General features: G+C 44.3%; 1 protein-coding gene across 2 annotated transcripts in view; it reads left to right on the top strand.

The window, feature by feature from the left end:
- Nucleotides 1-20,931, top strand: part of xpnpep2 (X-prolyl aminopeptidase (aminopeptidase P) 2, membrane-bound) — a 178,646-nt gene that overhangs the window by 35,511 nt on the left and 122,204 nt on the right. For both annotated transcript variants that reach the window (XM_041195729.1, XM_041195728.1), the window contains exon 2: nucleotides 12,557-12,654. In XM_041195729.1, the coding sequence (XP_041051663.1) occupies nucleotides 12,606-12,654 (49 nt within the window). In that variant the 5' untranslated portion in view covers nucleotides 12,557-12,605. The remainder of the gene's footprint in view (nucleotides 1-12,556; nucleotides 12,655-20,931) is intronic.

A 20,931-nucleotide genomic window follows, 5' to 3' on the forward strand; every position in this document is an offset into this window, starting at 1 on the left:
TCTGCCTCACCATTAACATCCATTGAATGAAGTGAAGTGTTTAATTTGTGTAGTATGTAAAAATTAAACTCATCACAGAAAGTTGCCGTCATTTCAAGTGAAAACACTTTTTCACGAAATGATAAATGTTAATTACTGCTAATCAACTTCTCTGCCACAGAAAATTAAGTAGTACAAGTGTGGAGTCTCATTCAGTTAATTATTTTGTTGAAGATTTTAAAAATGTAAAACTTTATTTTGTTGCCGGAGGTTACCTGTAACAGTTGTTGGCTTAGTACAAAGAGGAGAATAGTCAATTCTCTCTTAACTCTAAATTTGCTTTATTCATGTCATTAGATCATCTACATATAGCTTATACATCTGTTTAAATATAGACATGCAGTTTACAGCAGGTTATACAGTTTTATACCCAAAACTAGGATCTAAACGCACACCCACTAGGTTTCTCTGACACTCCCTGAGTGGTCACAGAATATAAAAGCTAATACCCGAAAAGGAGAGCTGACGTTGGCCAGGCATTCCATTCTCTCTCTCTTGCGTCTCTACGTTGCTGACATAGGTTCTTCCACTTCTGCGATGGTTGTTCACCGGAGTCTCACTGCTTCCATGCCCGAAATCCTCCAGTCTTATACTGAATCTTATCTCTTCAAGCTGTGCTGTCTCTCTCCTGTTGGTTTAGGCCTGCTTGCCTAGTCTGTGGCATATTCTCATTGGCTCTGTTCCAAGACTTAACTGGCATTACCTCGTTCCTCCTTTCCTAAATAAGGACTTGTGTCTTAACTAATTCCCTTAGTTCTTCAAGACACTCAACTACTTCAGAACCAGGCTTGGCCTAAATAGCCAAGTGGTTATGGTACTGGGTTTGTAACCCCAAGATCAAAAGTTCAAATCTCACAATGGCAAACTATGAAACAATGTAAATTCATCTGAAACAGATGGAAATGGGTTTGTACTCGAAAGAGTTACTTCAGAACCAGTCCCAGCCAGCTCAGGCCAGTGACTGAACTCAGGTTACTTCAGGTCAAAAGTTGCTTTTGCCTGTGTCAGCAGGTCGGCTGCAGCCCCTGGCCAACAATTTTATTAACATTTCCTTTCTGTCTCTTTTTACTCTCTCAATCTATTTTTCTTTCCCTCTCCTAATTTCTCTTTTTGTACCTGATTTGACATTGAATTTACACCTTCAATTCATCCTACTTTTCAGTCCTTATACTGCTTATTTCACAATCATTAAATCTGTGTGAATAAGGAGATATCCTGTTTGTTATCCTGTTACTCAGGTTTCAGATGTTTAGTTGCTGTGACATTATCAGCTCACACTTTCAGCAACTTGCCTTGCAAATTTTTTTAAAAACTTAAATATGCAAGGGAAATCTAATTAATTACAAATGCCATTCAATTCCCATGACAGCAAAATCTGATGCAGCTGTGCTGGTTATAATCCTAGCCATTTTTTTGGGACCATCCCAGATCAAGTGTACTTCTCAGGTCTCAAATTTAAGGTTAAGGAACCCAAATTCTTAAGACACTGAATGGGTCTCAATGTCCAGTCTAATAGCCCCCAAAGGAAAAGAACAAGCTAAGAATATTAACATCTTCCAGATAACCTTCTTAACAAATTTCAGCCAGATTATAATAGCCTGGATATTGGAAGGGCCTGGGAATCTCTCGACATTGATATACCACTCCACAAAAGAGTGTACAGAGACAGGGTTCACAAGTTAGCAATACAGAAGACTATGTGAAATAATGTAAATTCTAAACAATATTGAAGTGTATTAAAGAACCGAGCATGCAATTCACAATTGGTGAGGCAGCCAATCACAACATTGTTAGTTCTAGGAAAAGGTAGAAAATACAATCTTACTTCTAGTAGAGAATCCAGTTTTTAAATCAAATTATTGTTACAGTAAAATATTTAAGTAGGATATCCATTGATTATTAAAGTAACATTTACCTTAAATCCCTGACTTAGTAGAAGACTATAGAGTTAGCAAGATACCAAGTTAAGGGGTGGATCATCATCGCCCCTCTCTGATAGCCATACATTTACCTTGAGAGACAATTAAGTGAGTTAAGTGAATCTAGAAAAATCAATGTGTGCTTCCAATATTTATATTTCTTTCAAGTTGTATAACTAATTTCTTACGTATAATGATTGTACTCTTATTCTAAGTAAGTCCATCTACCTTTATTTCCCAAATAAGGTTGTATAATTGCTAGTTTCCAGGTGAAGTTTGTCCCTCTGCCTTGATTTCTAAGAAAGCCAGTGTAGCAGCAAGCTATAAGTGCTCGCAATGCTCAATTTTCATGATTCAACGAACTATGTTCCAAGATTAGAGAGTTAGTAATAATTTGTTTTGATCTTGATCAGATTTGTCAAAAACTCAGTTGATTGTGGTTTAAGGTTATCAGCTTAAAACCAATTTTTCAAATATTACACTCTGGTAGCTTTCGTGATGGATTGCAAAACCATTTTATCAAAGTTTTAATCTGTGGTAAGCTTTGCAACTTTCAGAGTGAAACCATTTTATCAGGAGTTACCCTTATGGTTTGAAGATGAGGGGCTGATAATACGGCACATTTCTGTGGGTGGGACTCACACCCAGATATGGGTAGGTTGCCAACTTCTGCCCCCACCCTCACAGCACACCGTATAAAATGGCAATAACCCAATTCATGGCAGCAAGGCAGGTTTTAAGCCTGTGATGCCATTGGATTGTTGTACCCCAGCCCAATCCGAGCTCTAGGGCAGGATGTCCAGTTGCCCTAATTGTTGGCCATGACCCGAAAGGAGTTAATGGCCACCCATTTAAAGGGGAACCTAGCATGGGACAGTGTCAGGTGACCCAGTGATTTTCTAAGGGAAAAGCCAGAAGGAATTGTTTGTTTTCTGCAAAATTATAAGGCAGTGCTTGAGGTAAGTATTATTATGAAAAATTTTTGTTAAATTCTGCAAAGGCTTTGAGTTAAGTGTTGTTGCCAGTTAACACCAATGGCATGAAATCTGATCATCCGCATAATGTTAAGATCTGAAAATTGAGCAGCGGCTTAGCGATAGCATATTTTCCTCCATAGATGGCCAAGACAAAGGAGCAAGGAGCGAGGCAGGGAAGAAGGTCCAGAATTGCCCCAAATTTTGATGGTAATTCCCTCCATGCCCTCCTCCAGGCTGTGTCCACCAGGCGTGAGGTCCTGATGCCAGCTGATAGGAAGGAGGAGACCTCCCTCAATAACACAACCTGCCAGGACAGAGGTGGCCATGAAGGTCAGCAGTGTTGATGATAAGCCTCGAAAATGGAGGCAATGCAGGAAAAGGCTGAATTATCTTTTAAGATCCAAAAGAGTGAGTACATCCTCACTTGGTCTATTACTGGGCAAGGAAGTGAAAAGGAAGGCTCGAAGATGCTCAAGCCTTGAGAGCACCTCTGAGGTCCAAGGGAGCATTATGCACCATTGTCACCATTGGTGGCCCTGATGGCTCTGTAGAGGTGTCATCGTGGGGAGTGGGGAGTGTGGAGAGTTTGGCCTTAGACTTGAGGAAGATTTACAGCATAATGGATGCCAACCATTGTGCAGAGTGTGCATTCCTCTCTGAGCTCAAACACATGCTGAAGCTAAGGTACCTGAGAATAATTATCATTGAAATGTGACACTGTGGGCCTGGGAAAGGAACAGGACTGGAGGTGGCGTGCCCATCTGGCAATCCTCACGCTGCAGGAGCAAGGTTTCTTTTTTATTCATTCACGGGATGTGAGCATCACTGGCTGGGCTAGAATCTTTTGCCCATCCCTAATTGCCCTTGAGAAGGCAATGGTGAGCTGTCTTCTTGAAACGCTGCAGTCCATGCGGTACACCCATAGTGCTTTTCTGGGGAGTTCCAGGATTTAGACCCAGCGACAATGAAGGAACGGTGATATATTTCCAAGACAGGATGGTGAGTGACTTGGAGGGGAACTTGCATGTGCTGGAGTTCCCATGTATCTGCTGCTCTTGTCCTTCTAGATGGTCGTGGTCATGGGTTAGGAAGGTGCTGTCTAAGGAGCCTTGGTGAATTCCTCCAGTACATCTTGTAGATAACACACACTACTGCTACTGTGTGTCAGTGGTGGAGGGAGTGAATGTTTGTGGATGGGGTGTCAATCAGGTGGGATGATTTGTCCTGGATGGTGTCAATCTTCCTGAGTGTTGTGGGAGCTGCACTCATCCAGGCAAGTGGAGAGTATTCCATCACACTCCTGACTTGTGCCTTGTAGATGATGAACAGGCTTTGGGGAGTCAGGAGGTGAGTTACTCTTCACAGGGTTCTGAGCCTCTGACCAGCTCTTGTAGCCATAGTACTTATATGGCTAATCCAGTTCAGTTTCCGATCAATGATAACTCCTAATATGTTGCTAGTAGGGGGATTCAGTGATGGTAATGTCATTGAATGCCAAAGGGTGATGGTTAGGTTCTCTCTTGTTGGAGATAGTTGTTGCCTGGCACTTGTGTGGCACAAATGTTACTTGCGACTTGTTAGCCCAAGCCTTGATATTGTCCAGGCCTTGCTGCATTTGGACATGGACTGCTTCAGTCTCTGAGGAGCCATGAATGGTGCTGAACATTGTGCAATCATCAGCGAACATCCTCACTTCTGACCTGAGGATGGAAGGAAGGTTATTGATGAAGCATCTGAAAATTGTTGTGCCAAGGACACTACCCTGAGGAACTCCTGCAGTGATGTCCTGGAGCTGAGATAACTGACCTCCAACAATGACAAACATCTTCTTTTCTGCTAGGTATGACTCCAACTAGCGGAGAGGTTTCCCCCTGATCCCCATTGACTCCATTTTTGCTAGGGCTCCTTAATGCTACACTCGGTCAAATGTGGCCTTGATGTCAAGGATAGTCACTCTCACCTCACATCTGGAATTCAGCTCTTTTGTCCATGTTTGAACCAAGGCTGTAATGAGGTCAGGAGCTGAGCAGCCCTAGCAGAACCCAAACTGGGCATCAGTAAGCAGGTTATTGCTAAGCAAGTGCCACTTGATAGCACTGTCGATGACCCCTTCCATTACTTCACTGATGATCTAGAGTAGACTTATGAGGCGGTAATTGGCCGGGTTAGATTTGTCCTGCTTTTTGTGCACAGGACATACCTGGGCAATTTTCCACATAGCCAGTTGGTGCCAATGTTGTAGCTGTACTGGAACAGCTTGGCTAGTTCTGGAGCACAAGACTTCAGTACTATTGCTGGAATATTGTCAGGGCCCATATCCTTTGAAGTATCCAGTGCCTTCAGCCATTTCTTGATATTACGTGGAGTGAATTGAATTGGCTGAAGACTGGCATCTCTGATGCTGGAGACCTCCAGAGGAGGCCGAGATGGATCATCCACTCGGCACTTCTGGCTGAAGATTGTAGCAAATTCATCAGCCTTATCTTTTTCACTGATGTGCTGGGTTCCCCCATCATTGAGGATGGGGATATTTATGGTGCCTCCTCCTCCAGTGAGCTGATTAATTGTCCACCGCCATTCATGACTGGATGTGGCAGGACTGCAGAGCTTAGATCTGATCCGTTGGTTGTGAGATCGCTTAGCTCTGTCGATCACTTGCTGCTCATGCTTTTTGGCACGCAAGTAGACCTGTGTTGTAGCTTTACCAGGTTGACACCTAATTTTTTTAGGTATGCCTGGTGCTGCTCCTGGCATGACCTCCTGCTCTCTTCACTGCACCATGGTTGATCCCCTGGCTTGATGGTGATGGTAGAGTGGGGGATATGCCAATCCACGAAGTTACAGATTGTGTTTGAGTACAATTCTGCTGCTGTTGCTGATGGCCCACAGCGCCTCATGGATGCCCAGTCTTGAGTTGATAGATCTTTTTGAAATCTTTCCCATTTAGCACGGTGGTAATGCCACACAACACAATGGAGGGTATCCTCAATGTGAAGGCGTGACTTTGTCTCCACAACGACTGTGCGGTGGTCACTCCTGCGCATACTGTCATAGACATATGCAACTGCGGCAGGCAGGTTGGTGAGGATGAGGTCAAGTTGGCCCTGTCTAGCAGCTGTGTCCTTTAGGACTTGGCCAGCTAAGTCATTAGTGGTGCTACCGAGCCACTCTTGGTGATGGGTGTTGAAGTCCTCCACCCAGAGTACTTTCTGCACTCTTGCCACCTTCAGTGCTTCTTCCAAGTGGTAATCAGCAGCAATTTCCTTGCCCATGTTTGACCTGATGCCATGAGTGTTCATGGGGTCCGGAGTCAATGTTGAGGACTCCCAGGGCAACTCCCTCCCGACTCTATACCATTGTGCCACCACCTCTGCGGGGTCTGTCCTGCCGGTGGGACAGGACATACCTAGGGATTGTGATGGTCGTGCCTGGAACATTGTCTGTAAGGTATGAAGGAAAAGAGAGGCTTTTAGCAGGTACAAGGGGAGCAAATCGGCAGAGGCATTAGGGGAGTACAGAAAGTGCAGGGTGGAGCTTAAGAAAGCAATTAGGAGAGCAAAGCGGGGATATGAGAAACCTCTGGCTGTAAAAGTAGGGAAAATCCCAAGATATTCTATAAGTATATCAATGGGAAGAGGATAACCAGGGAAAGAGTAGGGCCCATTAGGGACCAATGGGGCAATCTGTGGGTGGAGCCAGGGGACATTGGTAGAGTGTTGAACAAATACTTCACGTCCATCTTCACCCAAGAGAATGAGGATGAAGGTATCGAACTTAGGTAGAGAGACTGCGAGGTTCTTGAGCAAATTGATATAGGGAGTGACAAGGTATTGGAGGTGTTGAAGGCTTAAAAGTGGACAAATCTCCAGGTCCGGATGATTTGTGTCTCAGACTGCTGAGTTAGGCAAGGGAGGAGATCGCAGAGGCTCTGACCCAAATTTTTAATTCCTCTCTGGCTACAGGGGAGGTGCCAGAGGACTGGAGAGCAGCTAATATGGTTCCGCTATTTAAGACGGTTTGTAGAGAGAAGCCTGGGAGCTACAGGCTAGTGAGTCTCACATCAGTGCTAGGGAAACTATTGGAAAAAATTCTGAAGGTCAGAAACTATCTCCACTTGGCGAGGCAAGGTTTGATCAGAGATAGTCAGCATGGCTTTGTCAGAGGGAGGTCATGCCTAACAAATTTGATTGACTTTGTTGAGGAGGTGATCAGGTGTGTAGATGAGGGTAGAGCAGTTGATGTAGTTTATATGGATTTCAGCAAAGCCTTTGACAAGGTCCCACATGGGAGACTTATAAAGAAAGCAAAGGTACATGGGATACAGGGTAATTTGATAAAGTGGATTCAAAATTGGCTTAGTTGTAGGAGACAGAGGGTGATAACAGAAGGATGCTTTAGTGACTGGAAGCCAGTGTCCAGTGGCGTACCACAGGAACCTGTGCTGGGTCCCCTATTATTTGTCATTTATATAAACGACATAGATAACTATGTGGGGGACAGGGTTAGTAAGTTTGCAGATGACACAAAGATTGGCTGGATGGTTAACAGTGAGGTTGAGTGTCTTGGGCCACAGGAAGATATAGATGGGATGGTCAAATGGGCAGATAAGTGGCAGATGGAATGTAACCCTGAAAACTGTGAGGTGATACACTTTGGAAGGAGTAATTTGACAAGGAAGTATTCAATGAACAGCATGACACTAGGAAGCTCTGAGGAACATAGGGAGCTTGGCGGTTTTGTCCATATATCTCTGAAGGCGGAGGGGCACGTTAGTGGGTGGTGAAAAAGGCACATGGGACACTTGCCTTTTTCAATCGAGGCATAGATTAGGAATGTAGGGAGGTCATGTTGGAGTTGTATAGAACCTTGGTGAGGCCACAGCTGGAGTACTGTGTGCAGTTCTGGCCGCCACATTATAAGGGGGGTGTGATTGCACTGGAGGGGGTGCAGAGGAGATTCAACAGGATGTTGCCTGGGATGAAACATTTAAGTTATGAAGAGAGGTTGGACAGAGTTGGGTTGTTTTTGTTGGAGCAGAGAAGGTTGAGGGGCAACCTGATGGAGGTGTACAAGATTATGAGGGGCATGGACAGGAGGAATAGGGAGAAGCTGTTCCCCTTAGTTGAAGGGTCAGTCATGAGGGTACATAAATTCAAGGTGAGGAGCAGGAGGTTTAGGGGAGATGTGAGGAAAAGCTTTTTTACCCAGAGGGTGGTGACGGTCTGGAATGCGCTGCCTGGGAGGGTGGTCGAGGTGGGTTGCCTCACATCTTTTAAAAAGTACCTGGGTGGCACATCATAACATTCAAGGCTATGGGCCAAGTACTGGTAAATGGGATTAGGTAGGGAGGTCAGGTGTTTCTCGTGTCAGTGCAGATTTAATGGGACAAAGGGCCTCTTTGGCACTGTGATTCTGTGAGGATGATTATGCCAGCCTGTTGCTTGACTATTCTATGAGACAGCTCTCCCAATTTTGGCACTAGCCACCGGATGTTAGTGAGGAGGACTTTGCAGGGTCCACAGGGCTGAGTTTGCCGTTGTCGTTTCTGTTGCCTAGGTCAATGCCGGTGGTCCATCCAGTTTCATTCCTTTTTTGAAACTTTGTAGTGGTTTGATACAACTAAGTTAGGGTTAGGGTTAGGGTCAGAGGGCAGTTAAGAGTCAACCACATTGCTGTGAGTCTGGAGTCACGTGTAGGCCAGACCAGGTAAGGACAGCAGATTTCCTTCCCTGAAGGACATTAGTGAATCAAATGTTTTTTTTACAACAATTGACAATGGCTTCATGGTCATCATTAAACTTTTAATTCCAGATTTTTATTGAATTCAAATTCCACCATCTACTGTGGCAGGATTTGAACCTGGGTCCCCAGAGCATTACCCTGGGCCTTTGACAATACCACTAATGTCATCACCCCCCCAAACCCACCGTGTTACAGACGCATTCATGGGGATGCGTTCTGACCTGCACGCCATCGAGTGTGCTGTTCTCCACGGAATGGAGCCACTCGATTGGCAGAGGCGAGATTGGAGGAAGGTTTGGGGCTGGTAATATTGCAAGGGGCTTTATTTAGATGTGGGACTATGGGGAGAGGGCTAGGGGGAGGGTGACAGAAGTCTTGCATGGTTAGATGAATTGTACATGTGTGGTTTAAGTGTTCAAAAGCTGGGAAACTTACTGATAGAAACATTTTGAGTTTGCTACAAGTGTGGTTTAATTGTTGCAAATTGTCATATCTCATAACCCACATGTTACTAATGGTATAGAACATTGCAAACCCCATGAAAGCTTTGAAAGGCCAATTAACACCTTTTCTTCAGTGTCTCCTGCACAGGTGAACCTTCTGCTGACCCCGCCAGGCCTGAGGGACTAGCACTAGCCTCTGAGGAGGAAGAAGAAGCCTTGGAAGGCTCAGCATCACATCTTCTCCCTGCACCAAGCACCAGCAGACACTGGAGGGATTAGCATGGTGGGACCAGGGCAAGCACGATCTGTGAGGGCACTTTACATTTGCACATGCAGCTGCCAGAGAGTATGGTGGAGCAGGCCTCAGGCAGACAGAGGAGTATTCGAGGTGATCCAGAGCTGAGTCCAAGTTGGATGATGAGCCTCTGGAGTTGTCCATGAGGCATCAGATGCTGGATGTCCAGTGCAAGGTGTGTGGAGATTTGGTGGATATACTGGAAGGGATGCATGCTTTGGCCTGGACTGTGAAGGTGTCCATCAAGACCATGTGCACTGCGATCACCCACTCTTCAGAGCACCAAGCTTCCACCATGGACAGACTGGCGAATATCCTGGAGGGGCATACCCACCATATCATAGACGCAATCATGGGGATGCACTCTGACCTGCATGCCATCACTCTGGCTCTGTGCTCAGGGTCTCAGAGTCAGGGCAACAGGGGGACTGGGAGCCTGGACATTCAGCCAGCCCCTGGGACCTCATGGGAAGGCAATGAGGACCAATCAGGCTTTGTGGCAGAGGATGAGCAACAGCTGCTGCTGCCATCTGGAAGCATCTTTCAGGGCACTTCTGATGGGGGCAACCTCTCCTCCACCCTTCTGCCATTGGCACAGACAACCTTGGTTGCTGTGGCGACAGAAGGTCCTCCTGCCACTCAGCAGGTGGGGCACTCACGGCCTCAGCCACACAAAGGACGCCCGCCAAAGTCAACCAAGCCAAGGAAGAAGCAGATCATCAGCCTCTCTCCAGTGCAGCAGCAAGTGAGGGGTGGCAGGGGGTGCACTGCACTGGAGCACATGGAAAAGAATCAAGAAAACTTCACATGAGCACAAAGGGTGTCACATGGGTGCATTTTGTAGATGTTATCATTTGATAGGACATTGCCCATTTGTTAATAACCTTCAATTCATTATCCATCATGCAAAGGTTGAGTTTATCTGTAAATGCTTTATGAAATGTTGGGTGAAAAGATTCATGCATTTTCAATAGTGAACATTGGTCAAGATGCAGCAATGCCTAAGGTATCGAGATAGTGAGTGTGGTGACAGAACTTTCTCCATGAGCTCACAGTCTGGATGGAATGAGGTTGAGACACAAGCAGTGTGCACATCTCTGTGACCAAGAATGCCTGACCTACTGTAACCACTGTCTTATGAAGACCTCCCTTGTGTCACGGCCATCCATGTGCTACTGTGTAGACCCTTGCACTCAGAGTGTTTCCTCACCACCCCTTCAGCCTCGTCTTGAGAGGAATGTCTGCTATCTTGCATTATCTCTTCCTCCGGGGCGTTCCTTCTCTGAATGGCGAGGTTATGCAGAGCATGAGAGACACTCTGGAAAGCACGTATGGCAATGCTCCTCCTGATCTATCCAGGCTTCAGAACCTCATCTTTTGCAGCCCAATTGTCTGCTCAAAGCTGGCCTTGTGGTGTCATAGCTGTCGTTATAGCTCCTGTGTCTGTTCTAGGGGCCCTTACTGGCATCATGAGCCATCTCTTCAAACACTTGTCACCCAGAAACCAACCTCCAGGGCATCAGACCCATTAACTACGTCTGGCTCCTGGAGGTTCCGGAAAATGCAGGAGTCGTGACTGCTGCCAGGGTACCTAGTGCATACCTGCAAGATTCTTCGAGTGTGGTCAATTTTAAGGGGCAATGGCCCTTCCAGTTAATGAATATACAGCGCTGGCCTGCTGGAGCCTTTATGACAATATGAGTACAGTCTATTGTTCCCTTGAAACCTGTGATCACCTCAAAGCCTCTGACTCGTTCAAGTTCACTGTGGCAGGCCATGGAAGATGCAATGTGTTGACCTGCCCTTTGGGACATTGCATCTATAAAGACCTCAATGCAGTGGTATGCAGCAGGCTGCGTAATGCCATTGAGGTCTCCACAGGCTGCTTGAAAGGATCCATTGGCAAAAAGCTTCAGTGCAACTGTCATCTTGACAGCTTCTGTCATTGGATGACCACCCATGCAGCTGGAAGCCTGCCAGCATCTCACAGAGAAAGGTCACTGTGTCTCTGGAGAGCTTGACTCTACTCCAGCACTGTGTCTCCGGCAATTGATAATAACTCATTCTCTGCCTATATACTCAATTGGCAGCGTAAGTCCCAGCTCTGCGCCTCCATTGCTGCAGCATTATGCTTCTATCGGATACTTGTTCCAGCACTGGTCTGCCACCCTCATGCACCACCAGTGCATCCTGCCCCTGACTATCTGGCCTTCTTCCTCTCCATCTCAATCTTCCTCCCCTTCCTCCTCACCGGAGGTGTGTCTCCCATGGAGACCACCATTCTCATCTTTTCACTACTAAGAAGACTGAGGTACAGTTGAGGGTCTAAATGCATCATTCTGAAGGCTAAATGACACCTCAAACAAGCAGAGACATCCCTTGGAAACACTGCTTCCAGTAGCAAATGCTTGCAGCACTCACAAAAGCCTGACTTTCTGAGGTGAAACGAAGGACCCATCTGGTGACTTTTACACCCTTACAAACTTTCAGTGAAGTAAACGAGATCCCCATCTGGCGTGATTCACACTGTTTAAGCTGACTGTATTGTTCACAGTACATATTATTCCAGTCAATTGGCACATTAACAAGCTCGACCGTGCAATTAAATTGAATTTAAATAAGGTGGGCAGGGTGCTGATTTCTAGGCCCACCTGCCAACCATATTATCATGTTTGGATGTGATGACATTGGGAACGTGATCCGACATCATTGCGCCTAACAATACATTGCATGGATGCAGTACAGGCCCATTTTCGCCTTGTATTATTCAGCCCGGGTTTTTTTTTTCACTTAGGGGCCCATGATAATTCAGTATTAGAGGGATGAGCTTTTTCTATTCTTTTCAGGACCCTTTTTAATTTTTAAGCCCTCATTCCAATGGAAAGTAACTCATTTAACCTTATAACCCCTCATTATGGCCAGAATACTTCATACAGCTATTGTTTTGTAACAGCCTTGCCAACAATTTATCTTTTTCTCAACTTAATACAGAGGAGAACTTATCTACAATTGCTGTTGCTCTGCAATAAGTAGTTAATGACTCATAATTTAAATATACATTTATTTATCATGTGACAACAGTATATCCATGTGACCTTGATAAACTTTATTAAGGTTTGGCTAATTAATGTTTTCTTTCAGTTGGCTGTGCTGAATCCACTGTGCGACATAGCAGACTCACGTTTGGAATATGAGACTTTTCTGCATTGCTGTCTGGACATGTCTTCTGGTACTAGAAGGTGAATAAATTGATTTATTTTGCCTTAAAGCAATGTGTTTTCAATCTTGACAACATTTTTCAACTTAGATTTCTTAGCTTTTTTTATTATTTGTCGCTAAATAGAAGTTACTAAGAAAATAGTTATTGATCTTATTCAGTTTCAAAAATTCCCCGAATATTCCAAATGAGGCTTACCGTACTTAGCCAAAGACATTGCAGTTCTTTAATATTAAAAAGCTGCAAAATTTGCTGATTGTGCCTCAATGGAGAGAGAGAATAGCAAACCAGTGACAACATTTCATTAAGCTTTGAATTTTTATGAAACTTTTAAACTATCTGTCAGTGTAGTTAGGATTATCTTTCAGTGTGTTTCAGTGTTCTATGAGTATTTGTTGTTCCACAAGAATAAATTGGGTTGAACTTTCTCCTTGCATTGTGCTAGGGTGCTTTTTTGTTATTTGTTATCAGAATGTGGCAGACACTGACAGGGCTGTGGTCATTTTGCCCAACCTAAGAACTTGTCAGTGAGCCTTTCCTTGAACTACCCACCAACCTGTGGTGATTACCATTGTATTTTAAAAAATAGCAATATATGTCCACTTAAGGATGGTGTGTATTTTGGAGGAGAGCTTGAAGTTGGAGGTGTTTCATGATCTTTCTGCGAAAGTCTTCTTGATAGCAAAGGTCAAGAGACAGAGACGGTCTGCTGAAGTAAGCTTGTTAATTTGCTGCAGCGCTTCCTGTACATAGTAGAACCATAGTGGTGAAGGGACTGGATATTAAGTCCAGTGGCAAAGGAGCCTATCAACCAGTATCCTGAGTGTTCCTAAGCTTCTTGAATGTTGGCTATGTAATCCATCACATTCCTGATTTAATACTTGCACATGATAGAAAGGTTTTGCAGGGTCAGAAGGTGAAACATTCATCGCACATCTGTCTTGTAATCATGGTGTTAATGTGTAGGTTGACTCTTTAAGGTTCTGGCTATGACCATTGGTGATCACCAGGGTGTTTATGGTTGGGGTCTCAGCAGTGGTGGTGCTATTGAAGGGGATTCAGCTTTTACTGTTGTCTACGGTAATTTACTGGCAATTACGGGGCACAATTGTTCCCCGAAACACTTTAACCCAAGCCTAGATTTTGCCCTGGTCCTTCTATAGGCTGGTATAAGCCAAATCATTATCAGGGGAGTTCTGAATCCAGCAGCACACTGTGGAATTGTCAGAGAAATTTTCAATTCTAACTTTACATTTGAGGAAATACCACTGATGAAACAGGCAATGATCATTTGGTCATGGACACTACCCTGAAGCACTATTACAGTAATAAACAATGATTAGCCTCCAATAACCTCAACCTATCTTCCATCAATGCCTCCAGATATCAAAGCTTTTCCATTTAGCCAGCATTAAAATTAGTTTGATTAGGGCTCATTGTTGCCAATCTCAGTCAAATTTGCCTTGATCTTCTGTGTAGTTATTCTCATCCTTCCTCTGGCTTTCAACTTGCCTGGTGACAAGGTCTGAGACTTGGTCTTTTCAAAGGAACCAGAACCGAATATTGATGAACAGTTTATGGGTTCATGACACTATTGATGACCTATTACATCACTTTGTTGATGATTTTGAAGGAAGCTCAGATGGAGGTAATTGGCCAGATTCAATGATTCCCATTCTGATTCAGGATAGAATAAAGATTCCCATTCTGATTCAGGATAGAATAAAGTTAGGCAAGGCCTACATAAGGTAGATGCCAGTTTCATGACTGAATTGTAGGGTGGCTAAAAGGTGGTTAGAACTGGTGCAAAGGTTTTTCACATAACAGCCATGATGTTAACAGGGCTAGTAGCCTTTGCTGTGTCCAGTGTACTCAGTCACTTTTTAATCTTCAAATGGAATGAACCAATTTGGCTGGGCACTGTCACCGAATACAATTCCCCATTTATTGCTTTTGTCTGAAGATATTTGGAAAAAAATCAGCTTTTTCTCTTACTGTGGTCCACCATAGTTGAAGATCATAATTTGCCTGAACATCCACCATCATTCTTAAGGCTACAGAGCATAGCTCTGACTCTTATTATTTCAACAGCTTGTAGATAACTACGTTAGCCAGGATTTTCACCGAGTCAGTTTGACTCGGGAGCCCTTTAAAAATAGAGAGTGGGTCCCAATTCTGGGATTCCCAACTGCGTTCCTGGGCTGACTGATTTTCGGGAGTGCCTCTAAAATGCACGGGCTGGTTCCTGTCAAAAGCCTGCACCCGGCACTCCTGACCTGGTCGGCTCCATTGCGGAGATAGGCATCTCCTACTCCTCCACAATTCTCATGAAGTCAGGCCATGTTTTTAAAGAGCCATCATGGTTCATGGCTCCTCAGAGGAGTTGTGAATTTGAGTCTGCATGAGGGGAGCTTTTAAAAGGTAAGTTCAAAAGGTACTTCTCATGCCCACTATACCAGATTATGTCCCCCCATCCACCATCCACGTCCCCATGCCAAACTCTGCCCTTCCACCCATGCCTATGGCCCCTCTTGTCCCCTATGTCCAGCTCTGCCCTTTCACAGTTGTTTCAACAAACTTAATGGTTGTCTGGGTTCTCAGCCAAGCCTCGTTATGTAGGCTTGGCTCAGAGACCAGGCATTTATTAGAGTACTAGAACACCTGCTCTGTAAAGGAAACATTGTTTGACTAACAGCTCAAGTTCTTTTATCTCTGCTGTCAATTTCACAAGGTTTGATTACACAAGTTAAATGGTTTCGAGGGTTCCTGGCTTTTGATACTTAAAAGATGATTGACACTTTTATTAACTCACAGTGAAGACATTTTTTCAAAAATAGGAGAAAGTTATGAGTAGAGTACTTGTTTTTCAAAGTTTTGTTTATACATATCGCTTTATATTATTGTGTTCATTGGTTCTAGAAAGTGTATTGTGGGTCAATGAGCGTGGAAGCCCCATAGCTTGGCATAGGGGGCATGAGGGGCCATTGGGGTGGGTGGAAGGGCAGAGCTTGGCATAGGGAGCATGAGGGGGTCATAGAGGTGGGTGGGGTGCATGAGCTGGCATGGATGGGGTATGGGGAATGTTTGAAGGGTGAAGGCTGAAAGGCCCACAGAGCTAAGGCAGGCCTTTTAAAAAGCACCTGGCAGTCCTTGTGGCTGCCTCCAACTTCTTCCTGGGTTGGCTGGCCCAACTCCAGCCCGCACCTGCCCCTCAGCAATGAAGATCCCACCTTAGTAGGCACTTTCTCCCAAAGAAGGTGTGTTGAGCTGGGAATTCTCCTGACTCCAGCTACCAGCCTTGAGGATCAAAATCCAGGCCATTGGCTTGACTAAGTCAGTGCCTCATTTTAAAGTATGCCTGGTGCTGCTCCTGGCTCACCCAAATACACTTTCCCTTGTACCACATTCAGCTTACTGGCTTGATACTGGTGAAGGAGTGAGGAAAGTGTTGGGACATGGGTTTACTGATTGTGGTGATATAAATTCTGCTGTTGATAACAGCCCAAAGTGTTTCATGGATGTACTGTCTTTGGGCTGCTAGGTTTGTTCTGTTTATCATAGTAGTAATTTTCCAAAATGAATAATGGAGGGTGTGGTGGCCAATGTTACCAATACTGTCACAAAAAATTGTGTCTGCTGCTAATTTATGTTGGTTCCCTTACTACCTGCTATATGCTCCGTTTGGCAGCTAAGTCCTTCAGGAAATGGCCATCTCTGTTAACTGTGGCAATATCCAAACACTTTTGGAGATGAACATTGAATACCTCCACCCAGGGTATATTTTATACCATTGCTTCCTTCAGAACGTCCTCAAGCAGCGTTCAGTACGGAGAAGTACAGATTTGTTGGTTTAGCATGCTAGTAGGTGGCCACCTTTGACCTGAAGCCATGAAACTTCCTCACATCCACAGCCTATATTGAAGATATATGACCATGCAGTCTGATTGTATACCGCCACATCCCTGGAGCAGGACATATCAAAGAATTGTAATGGATGAATCCAGGATGTTAGCTAACAGACATGACTCTGATTGTATAATTATCTCAAGCAGTTGTTTGGCTCATCCATAGGTCGGCTCTCGCAGCTTGGGATCTAATGCCCATAAGTTAGTAACAGTCAAATAACCTTTCCTAACAGATGTTGTGATTTAGAGAACCCAATGTGTACTGCATTGTGAATACCAACACCAGCCCTGCCAGCCCATGATGCAGCAGACTGGTACTAAATGTACAATGTACTAAACCACTCACCCACAATAGAAGATTGATCCAAACTCATAGGTGTTTACAACACAGAAGGAGGCCATTTGGCCCATTATGTATGCGCCAGTCAACAAAAATCTGACTACACTAATCCAATTTCCCAGCGCTTGGCCCATAGCCCTGGAGGCTATGGCAACACAACTGAATATCTAAATACTTCTTAAATGTTATGAGAGTTTCTGACTCAACCACCCTTACAGGCAGTGAGTTCCAGACTCCGACCACCCTCTAGGTGAAAAAATTTCTCAACTCCCCTCTTAGCTTTCTACTTCTTACCTTTAATCTATGCCCCTTGGTTATTGACCCCTCTCCTAATGGAAAAAGTGCTTTCATATCCACCATATCTATGTCCCTCATAATCTTATACACCTTTATCAGGTCCCCTCTCAACCTTCACTGCTCCAAGGAAAACAACCCCAGCCTATAGAATCTTTACTCATGCTCAGACCCTCCAGCCCAAGCAGTATCCTGGTAAATCTCCTCTGCACCCTCTCCAGTGCAATCAAATCCTTCCTATAATGTGGTGACCAGAACTGCACGTAGTACTCCAGTTGTGGCCTAACCAGCATTTTATACAGTTCCAGCATAACCTCCCTGCTCTTGTATTCTACACCTTGTCTAATAAAGGCAAGAATCCCATATGCTTACTTAATCACCTTATCTACCTCCCCAGCTGCCTGGGATCTGTGGATATGCACACCAAGATCCCTCTGATCATCAGTACTTTCCAGGGTGCTACCATTCATAATGTTATCCCTTGCCTTGTTAGCCCTCCAAAAGTGCATTACCTCACACTTTTCTGGGTTGAATTCCGTTTGCCACTGCTCTGCCCACCTGACCAGTCCATTGATATCCTCCTGCAGTTTGCGGCTATCCTCCTCAATATTTACCACCCTATCAATTTTCGTTTCATCCGCGAACTTCTTGATCGTACCCCCTACATTTAAGTCCAAATCATTTTTGTACACCACAAACAGCAAAGGCTCCAGCACCAAACCCTGCAGAACCCCACTGGAAACAAATTTCCAGTCACAGAAACATCCCTCTATCATCACCCTCTGCTTCCTGCCTCTCAGCCAATTTTAGATACAACGTGCCACTTTTCCTTGGATCCCATTGGGCTCTTACTTTCTTGATCAGTCTGCCATGAGGGACCTTATCAAAAGCCTTGCTAAGGTCTATGTTTACCACATCAATGCATTACCCTCATCAACACTCCTGGGTACCCCTTCAAAAAATTAAATGAAATCTGTCAAACACAACCTTCCCTTAACAAATCCATGCTGACTATCCCTGGTTAACCTGTGTCTCTCCAAGTACAGATATATTCTTTCCCTCAGAATTCTTTATAGTAACTTCCCCACCACCGACTGACTGGCCTGTAATTTCCTGGTCTATCTCTTCCTCCCTTTTTTAATAATGGGACAATGTTAGCAGTCCCCCTGTCCTCTGGCACCTTACCTATGGCCAGAAAGGATTTGAAAATTACTGCCAGGGCCCCGGATATCTCTTCCCTTGCCTCCCTCAACAGCCTGGGATACATCTCATCAAATTGATTTATCCACTTTTAAGGCCCCTAAACCTGCTAGCACCTCTTCTCTTTCTATGTTAATTTCCTCCAATATTTCACAATCCTCCACCTTGATGTCTATATCTGCATCGTCTTTTTCCATTGTGAAGAACAACACAAAGTATTCATTGAGGACTGTACCCACGTCTTCCGGGTCCACACAGATTACCTCTATGGTCCCTAATTGGCCCTACTCTCTCCTTAGTTATTCTCTTGCTTGTTATATATTTAAAAGACCCCTTTGCGTTTTCACTTATTCTACCCACCAATGCTTTCTCCTGCCTCTCTTAGCCTTCCTATTTTCCTTTTTAAGTTCCCCCCTGCACTTTTTATACTCCTCTAAGGGACTCTGCCACATTGAGCCCTCGGTATCTGCCATAAGCTTCTCTTTTTTTCTTAATCCTAAACTTTATGTCCCTTGGACATCCAGGATTTTCCAGTCTTGGTCCCCCACTCTGTCTTTACGGGAACATATTTGCCCTGTGCTCTCACTATTTTCTTCTTAGATGCCTCCACTGCTCTGACACAGCTTTATCTACAAGTAGCTGCCCCCAGTCCACTTGGGCCAAATTGTATCTCATCTTGGAAAATTAGCCTTTCCCCAGTTTAGAACTTTTATTCCAGGTCCAACCATATCCTTTTCCATAACTATCCTAAATCTAACTGAGTTATGGTCACTATCTCCAAAATGCTCCCCTACTGATATGTCTTCTATCTGCCAGGGCTCATTTCCAAATATTAGATCCAAAACTGCCCCCTCCCTTATTGGGCTTTCTACGTACTGGCTAAAAATGTTGTCCTGGCTACAAATTAAGAATTTTGCTCCCTCCCTACCTTGCACATTAAAACTATTGCAGTTAATATTTGGGCAGTAGTGTTTGGGGCTTTGTTCTATATTTTTGCCAGCATTAGCCATTAATGGTCATTTTAGGTCTAATGCCCTGTTATAGTTTGATGCTTTGTCATATCCTTATGTACCAATAAATGGATCTCCACTAAAGCTTTGAATTTGAGTCTCTTTTGCTGGTATTAAGAGTCACTATAATTAGATAGAAACTCTATCCTTCCCTACTCCATTGCCATCAACATAAGAATTATTGAGGGCACAAAGGTGGCACAGATATTTTCAAATTTAAATTTCACATGTAAATATTTCACATTACATTGGTTTCACTTTATTCATGTATACTTCATCATTATTTGTTGAGACCTGCTTAGTCAGAGAGCTAAATGTACTAGCAAGTCTCGTGGTTGGCATTCACAGATGGTTACAGGGGAATTAGGGACATTTCTTTATTGTAGATGAAACAATGATGTGTTTCTGTTTACTCTTTATTGAATGTTCATGTTAGCTTAAAACCAAAAGGCCAGAATCTATCGGTTGGTATATATAGGACAGAATTTTTTCTGTGTCGCGCCATTCCCAACAGTGGGACAGGAAGTGGGCACCACTTCTGCTCTCTTGTTTTTTGCTGGTTCAAAGTGCCGAAGCTGTGCATGGAAGACACATACCATGCACATGCAATTACACATGTCTTCCATGCACAGCACAGCATCGGCACTTTGAATTTTAAATGTAATTTGTGGGAACCAGCGCCACAGATAGAATTCTGCCCTACATACCAACTGATACATTCTGGCCTTTTTCAGTGATGAAACCCATTGTCAGCTGAAAATGCAGCAGGTATGGGTAGGCTATAAAACAGTTTCCTGGACAAACAAGGGGGGCTATTCATCGCAGCTACAACTTTCCTTCCCTACTCCATTGCCATCAACATAAGAATTATTGAGGGCACAAAGGTGGCACAGATATTTTCAAATTTAAATTTCACATGTAATTATTTCACATTACATTGGTTTCACTTTATTCATGTATACATCATCATTATTTGTTGAGACCTGCTTAGTCAGAGAGCTAAATGTACTAGCAAGTCTCGTGGTTGGCATTCACAGATGGTTACAGGGGAATTAGGGACATTTCTTTATTGTAGATGAAACAATGATGTGTTTCTGTTTACTCTTTATTGAATGTTCATGTTAGTGTCCAGTGTTATACATGCCACTCCATGGGACATGGCTGAATTTGTAGGTGTAGCTGGCCCTCCCTTCTTGCATTGTGAAGGACATTGTCCAACATCACTCTTAGCGGGGATAATTGAAATGTTATGGGTGAACTCAAAGCCCTGCCAGCCAACACCCTAAGATGGACCTACGTGTGGACAATCCTGACACCATCATTTAGGCCCCTCATTTTCTGACCTTGATAGACTGTTCCCACCATACCAAGGAGGCCAGGCTCTTTACTCCTCCACTCCCCTAACCCAACCCTCTGATCCCCTTTCCACTCCTCAATGTCCTCCAGCCAAATCCACAATCACTCACCCATGCCAGTCCCAGGCCTCCATGCAAGTTGCTATTCCCCTGCTCTCCTCCCTTGTGCTTCAGAGTTCAACAAGGAAAACCACT

The sequence above is a fragment of the Carcharodon carcharias genome, chromosome 9 (genome assembly GCF_017639515.1).
Source record: "Carcharodon carcharias isolate sCarCar2 chromosome 9, sCarCar2.pri, whole genome shotgun sequence".
NCBI lineage: Eukaryota > Metazoa > Chordata > Chondrichthyes > Lamniformes > Lamnidae > Carcharodon > Carcharodon carcharias.